General features: G+C 50.9%; 1 protein-coding gene across 1 annotated transcript in view; it reads left to right on the forward strand.

The window, feature by feature from the left end:
• Window positions 1-3,655: 3,655 nt before the first annotated feature.
• CAPN7 (calpain 7) overlaps window positions 3,656-7,659 on the forward strand; it is a 40,415-nt gene continuing 36,411 nt past the window's right edge. The window contains exon 1 of the mRNA XM_006883324.1: window positions 3,656-3,757. Coding sequence (XP_006883386.1) covers window positions 3,656-3,757 — 102 coding nt within the window. The remainder of the gene's footprint in view (window positions 3,758-7,659) is intronic.

Below are 7,659 nucleotides of genomic sequence, written 5' to 3' on the forward strand. Positions count from 1 at the left end.
TGTTATCATCAAGTCAGAACCAACTCATAGCTGATCCTCCAGTGGGTTTTCAGAGGCTGTAAATCACACGGGAGGAGATTGCCCATCTTTACCCTGCAGAGCAGGTGCTAAAGTCGAATCACTCACGAGTGAGTGAGAGCTTCCAGCTCACAGGACCTCACGAATCAGAGGACACAAGATTGCTAGGTCCTGCATCCTCCTCCTCTGCTTCGATGGCTGAGCCCCTGCTGTGACTGTCCTGCTAACTCAACACGGTGAGCTTTCCTCTCATTTTCACTGACCTTCTCTCGGGCCACATATGAAGTCCTTTTCCAGGGATCGGTCTTTGCTTATGACCTGTTCAAAGGCATGAGGATGCAGTGTCATCAGACTCACTTCTAAGGAGTGTTTTTGCTTTATTTCATCTTCATTGAAGTATTCGCTTCTATTTGTATTTAATCACTCACTAATGGCCTAGTGGCAAGAAGTTGCGCTGCAATCCTGACGGCACACAGTTTGAGGCCAACAGCTGGTCTGTGGGAAAAGGATGGCCAATCTCTTTCCATGTGATTAACTGCCTCTGACTTGAAAACAACAATATTTCTTTTAAGTGATGCCTACATTGCCTACACAGCTGAAAATCCCATAAGAAGATGCCCCATTTCTGTCTTCACACACTGCATCCCCAGCTGGGAGCACCTACTGTTCCTCCTTCAAGCTCTGAGCTTACGCAATCATAGCCATCAAGTCGGAACTGACGCATAGCTGGCCTTCCAGCTATTTCTCAGAGGCAGTAAATTGCACCATTCTTCTCCGGCAGAGCATGGACTGAATCCAGGCCTTCACAGCATCTTACTGTGCATCAGATTACTGGACAGTGACTAAGGACCGCAGAAGAATCTATGTCTTCGAGTGGTGGTGCTGGAGAAGGATACTGAACATTCCATGGGTGCCAAGAGAACAGACAGGTATGCCCTAGAGATGGTGAAACCAAGTTGCTCCTTGGAGACAAAGATTTTGAAGCTTTGTCTCATATGCTTTGGGCAAGTCGCCAGGAGGGACTAGTCCTTGGAGAGGGACATCAGGCTTGGAAAGGTGGATGGACAGCGCAGGAAAGGAAGACCGTGGATGAGATGGATTGACACAGAAACTGGGATAATGAGGGTAGGTGTGTTGGAGACAGTGAGACTGGCTCAGTAAAGGGCAGGTTCAGAGCTCTTGCGCATAGAGTCACTATGAGTCACAGGGCACATAATAACAACAACGTGGGTTTGGGAGCAAAGCCCTGATATCCACATGCAGTGCTGCAGAAAAACAAAAGGTGGTGCTGTGTTCCCAGAAATTCACACACATGCTGCAGTGGCCTAGAGCTAGAGATCAGCAGACATGAGAGCCCTTCCTTAAGAGCTGACCAACAAGATCAATAGCAAGTCAGCCTCTGTCCAAACAAGCCCTCTGTCTATTATTACTCAGACTTTAAATTCACAGCCACTTGAGTATGTGTGTGTCTAAAATGTACACAAACAGGGATATTTACACTGAGGTTGGCACAGGATAGGGCAAGTTCATAGCCCTAGTTTATAGTGTCACTGAGTCAGAGTCGACGCGACAGCACACAACAACAACAATGGCTGTCAAATTTTAACAGTAATTACAGCACGAATAGGAAGTAACATTTATGTAGTACTTTCTGCAACATTTTTTTACACCTTAAACTTTATTAAGATAAAACTTAAACATGGAAAACTATTTTTTTATAATTTTTTATTATTATTTTTGTGTGCATGTACCGTCAAATCAGATCTGACTGGTACAGGAGGAGACTGTTCCTCCTTCCCCCCGCAGAGCATCTGGTGGATTCAAACCGTGCGCCTCTGGGATTGTAGTTGCAGTTCCTTGCCACTAGGCCACCAGAGCTCCTCTGGAAACCTATTTTAAAAGCACAATTCAGTGGGTTTGAACGAATATATACACCATGTAAACATCACCTCCTCCAAAAGTTTCTATGATACAGTGCAATCCTTTCCAGTCAACCACCACGAACCCCAAACCCCAGCTCAGGGCAACTTATGACCAGTTTCTGTCAATACGCATTAGTTCCATCTTTTATAAAGCTTTCCAAAACAACTGCACTCTAACAACATTCACAACAGGCTGATGAGGTATATATTAATAATAATCTTTCTACATGACACTAAATGTGAAGAAACAGCTAAAGAAATAAAATGAACAGGTATGTCTTGGGGGGAAGAAAGAAAGTGATTTGGAGAAACAGTGGGAAATTGTATCTATGCATAGACCCACTAACTTGGAATGGTTTCCTTTCTGGAAGCATGCCCAATGCTGCCACGTCCCTGAGTCATTGCAATCCTCCACTGGATCTGTGAGGCTGTAAATCAGCGAGGAGGATGTTCATCTTCTCCAAAGGGAAGACTGACTAGTGGGTGTAACTGCTGGTGAGTTAGCAAATTACCTGGGCTGCTTGCAGAGGTGTCATGAAATGGGCAAAGGGCAGATTGCTATTTAATACCTCCTCGCAGGTGACATATTTCTGTTCACATAGGTTATGTTCAAGTGACATTATCACCTTGCTTGTTAACAATTTAAACGATACTTTGTGGGGAGCACACAGGATCATGAGGTTTAAAATAAACGTCATTAAAGAATATCCCAAAAGAAATCTACAACCTCATAGGTAGTTTGTTTTTCTTAGTCTGGATGGCGTTGGAAGGTGCTCTTCATTGAGTTTTTATCCTTATCCTTTCTACTGATGGAGAAGCAGGCAGCTGTCATCTGAAGGCCTCTTCACCTGCACGCCCACCTGCACGCAGCGCGCATATGACACGTGACTTCGCTCGCCCAATCCCCGCGCCGCGGTGGTCACGTGCCCGCCAGCCCTGTCAAGCTCGCCCCGCCCACCTCCGCACGCATTTCCGCGAGACCAGCCTCGGCTGGTGGTGGTGGGCGGGCCGATGGAGGGGACGCGCAGGAAAGTGTGCGTGGTGGGCGGGGACATGAACGTGGTGGGCGGGATAAGAACGTGGTGGGCGGGGACATGAACGTGGTGGGCGGGGACATGAACATGGTGGCGGGGATGTGTATGCAGGGGGAGGGACGGGTACGTGTTGGGCGGGGGCAAAATGTACGTCGTAGGCAGAGATATGGACGTAGGGTCGAGGATTTGTACGTGGTGGGCGTGGGTAAGTACGTAGTGGGCGGGAACTTGTACGTAGTAAGCGTGGGTAAGTATGTAGTAGGCGGGGATATGGTTCTAGTGTACGTGGTGGGAGGGGAATTGTACTTGATAGGCGTGAGTAAGTACGTAGTGGGCGGAGATATTGTTCTCGTGGGCGGGGATTTGTACGTGGTATGAGGGGAATTGTACGTGGCAGGCGTGGCTAAGTACGTAGTGGGCGGGGACACGCACTGTGTGGGCGGGGATAGAGACGTGGTGGGCGGGGAGATGAACGTGCAGGCTGTCAAGAGGGGCGGCCCCGCGGGCGCGGAGTCCAGGCTGCGCTGAGGGGCGCGGCGGGCGGGATCGGGAAGGTTCGCTGTCCTCCCCGGGCCCAGGAGGCCCTCTCCTCCTCTCCCCGCGGCTCTCCGACCCCCCTGCTGGCTCCGTCCACTCCAGGCAGGGCCGCCCCCCTGGCCGGCAGAGCAGGGTCCGGGCGCCATGGACGCGGCGGCGCTGGAGCGGGACGCGGTGCAGTTCGCGCGGCTGGCGGTGCAGCGCGATCACGAAGGGCGCTACTCCGAGGCGGTGTTTTACTACAAGGTAGGGCGGCGGTCAGCGTCCGGGCAGCCCAGCGGCCAGCGTCCGGGCAGCCCAGCGGCCGGGGTGAGGCTGTGCCGGCCACTTAGGCCGCGATCCCGGCTGTGGACTGTGAGCCTCCTTCCTGCTCTTCCTCCTCCTCCTCCTCAGCGGGACCCCGGGGCAGAGGCCGGCCAGGGCCACGGCCATGCGCTCTGCTGCTTCAGCCAGCGGTCAGCTCGACCCCTGCTCTGGCCCCCCAGTGTTCACCCTCTGCTGCTCTGGCGATAGACTTTAAGTCTAGTGGTCACTACACTTCACATGGCCGCGATGGCCGATCAGGGGCAGTGTCCCTTCGAGCGCACCAAGCCTGTGCGTGTCTGTTTACGAATCGCGCTGCCCAGGCTGGTTTTTAACACTCTGCTCGTTTGAACCTTCTCCCCGATCATCATTGTCCATTTCATGAAGAGCTGCTGGCATTCCGCTCCGTGGACGCACCGTGACTTCATTTGCCAGTTATTGGGCCTTCGGATTGATCGATTCTTCCCCTGGACGGTGACGCTGTTGCTGCCCTGCTCCCTGGAGCTTTCGCACCTGCGCGCCTTGGTAGTTTGCTGTCGAGTTACTGGACGGAGAGTTGCTCTGTCTGGTGTGAAGGTTTGCACAGCCCACCTGCGCCGGCCTGAGGACTTGCACACTCAGGCCCCCTGCCCTAGCCATGCCCTCTGCTTCATGCTGCAGTTCAGATGGTCATGTCGTTTAGTTTGGAACCCACCCATAGCTGACACTGGCGGGTTTTCAGAGGCAGTTCATTGCAGGAGAGGAGATTGCCCATCCTTCTGCCGTGGAGCAGCTTGTGACCTCGAACCTTGAGCCTTCAGGATTGCAGCACAGCTTCTGGCCCCGAGGCGCCAGAGCTCCCCTATATACTGTACACTCATTGTTATCGTTGTTAGGTACCCCTGAGTCAGGTATAACTCACGGTGACCCTGTGGACATCAGGTCGCTCCCCCTGACCATCTAGGTCCTGTCCATGATGTCCATGATGGTCCTGTCCTGACCATCTCAGACTCGCTTGAGCCCGCTGCTGCCATCCCTGTGTCAATCCATCTGTCACTGAGTCTTCTAATTCCTCACAGACCTCGGGACAGAGTGGAACTGTCCCTTGAGGGCCTCCCGGGCGGTACAGCTCTAAGTAGACCTCCACTGCCCACTCTTTCTCTGGCTGGTGCATCAGTCGGCCAGTGCTTCATGCACGGTCCACCGAGGCTCCCTGTGTGCTGTTGTGCTTAGATGCTGTTGAGTAGCCACTGCTCACTATGACCCTATGAGTGGCAGATTTCAAACCAGCCCAATCCTGAGCCATCCTCCGCAGTCACACCGGAGTCCACTGTTAGAGGCACTGTAACACGGAGGGTCTTCCTCCTCCTCCAACCGTCCACCTTTCCAAGCACGATGTCCCGTTCCAAGTATGGGTCCCTCCTGTCAGCGTGCCCAGAGTACGTGAGATGGCGTTTCACCACCCTCCCCTCTCCGGAACACCCTCTCCAGGACTGACTTGTTGGCAGCCCGTGGACACTCAGTGCTCCTCTCCAACACCACAAGTCAAGGGCATCAGTTCTTCTGTCATCCTTATTCACTGTCCCAACTCTCAGGTGCGTGGCAGGTAATTGGAAATACCGTGGCTTGGATCAGGAGCACCTTAATCCTTAAACTGACAACCTTTGCTCTTCAGGCCTTTGGATAGATCTCTGACTACAGACTTTCCCAGTGCAACACATCTTTTGATTTCCTGACTACTAGTACCAAGGTTGTTGATTTTGTCAAATAAGATGAAATCATTGACAATTTCTGTCTCTTCTCTGTCATGATGTTGCTTATTGGCCCAGTAGTTAGCATTTTTGTTTCAGAAACATGATTTGTTTTATTCAGACTTAATGTTTTACTGTTTTCATTTTATAATCTGCTCGTATTAGAGACCTTTTCTGAACTTTGTGTTCTGATTTGAGTGAAAGTCTATAGAACAAGTTGATTTTCCTTTCACAATCCACGCATTCTCAGGACGATTCCTGGTCTTGACTCGAGGCCTCACGGTGGGCAAGCACGCTTCCACCTCCCTTCCTGTGGTTCCTGTTTCCCTTCATCCTTCCCTCCCATCCTTTCCTGCTTTCTGAGCTCCATCCTTGCACAGATGTTGCCCTTTCAATATCGTACGGTTGCCTCTTCCAAGGAATAGATCCATCCCTGGCATCACTGATCACCTGTCTGTTGTTTGGCTGGGCACTTAGTCACAGGGTTATTTCCATCCTGGATTTGAAGGGTGACTAAGAACGAGGGTTCCACCCTGAAGAAACCATAACCGCCACCCACGCAAATATATGCACACCCATGTTTATTGCAGCTTTGTTCATAATAGCAAAGAGCTGGAAACAACACAAGTGCCCACCAACAAACGAATGGATAGAGAAGCTGTGGTATATTCACACGGTGGAATACTATGCTGCATTGAAAAACAAGGAACTCATGCAATATTATTCAAAATGGGTGACCCTGGAGGACATTATGCTGAGTGAGATATCTCAGTCACAAAAGGACAAATATTGCATAGGGCCACTGTTATAAAACTGGACTGACATTGGGATTGAGGAAAGACAGAGAAGGAGGGGAGGAATGATGTATTTTGCATTGAAACAGATGAAGGAGAGAACTGTTTAAAAGGGATATATGATTAGGTATTATTGTCAGGACAGGAGGTCAGAATGAAGGCTGCATAGTGGAGTAGACTTGAGGGGGAGGGATTGCATAATAATGAAAGAGTTTTCTTTTACTTTTCAAGAAGGGCGAATTGGGGGAGAGGGTGGGCAGGGAAAAAGTGTAACAATGAATGATTGGAAATCCTAAGTTTCTGTAAAATTTAATTAAAATTTAAAAAAAAATAAAATGTATTTTAAAAAAAAATAAGAACAGGGTTCCACCAGTCTGTCAGTCCAGTTCACTTGGTGGTTTTGAGTCTTGTTGCACGTCTTGTCCCACACGTCTCGAAGGGCACGTGGTGGTCACTGCGGAGCTGCTGGGGGCACGCAGGCCTGCTCGGTGCTGTCTCTGCTGTACGGTGTTCAAGCCTGCTGGCCCTGAGAGGCACCTGACTCCTTGGGTCCCAGCGTGTCAGAGCGGAGCTGTGCACTGAACGGTCTCTGTGGCAGCTTTTCAGGACTAGAGGGTCAGGCCAGCTTATCTTCCCATCCACGTTTGTTGTTGTGTTGTTGTTGGGTGCCCCCGAGCTGACTACACATCACGGTGACCCTCTGAACAGCAGGTCTGCACCAGCATCACCGTCTCTGACGTGCTGGAGCCCATAGTGCAGTCGCTGTGTCCATAACCTTGTGGACGGTCTTCCTCTTCACCTTTGCCAACATAATGTCCTTTCCCAAGGACTGACCCTCTGACTATGTGCCCAAAATCTGTGCGCCAAGCTTCACCATCTCTGCCTCCCAGGAGCACTCTGGCTGCACCTTCCCCTGACATACCTGTTGGTGCTTTGCGCAGTCCGTGGGACGTTCAGTGCTCTTCTCCAGCACCACAACTCGGAGGCATCATTCTTGTTGCAGGTCCTCTAGGTGAACTCACATCTCAGTGTAATGAAGATCTCTGTTTGAAGCACAAGTCATTTGCACTTCACTTTTAACTAACCTGAAGGTTGGTGGTTCAAACTCCCTTAGTGATCCTGTGAAGAAAGCCAGGTGCCCGCTTCTGTGAAGACAGGAACCAGGAATGCTCTGTCAAGCAGGCTTGCTCTGCATTTCAGGCGCTTCAGGCAGGTGTGCTGTGACACAGGTGGTCTAGACAGGTGTGCTCTGTGACGCAGGTGGTCTAGACAGGTGTGCTCTGTGATGCAGGTGGTCTAGACAGGTGTGCTCTGTGATGCA

Source organism: Elephantulus edwardii, unplaced genomic scaffold, assembly GCF_000299155.1.
Source record: "Elephantulus edwardii isolate Elephantulus edwardi_28Jun2011 unplaced genomic scaffold, EleEdw1.0 scaffold00027, whole genome shotgun sequence".
Lineage (NCBI taxonomy): Eukaryota > Metazoa > Chordata > Mammalia > Macroscelidea > Macroscelididae > Elephantulus > Elephantulus edwardii.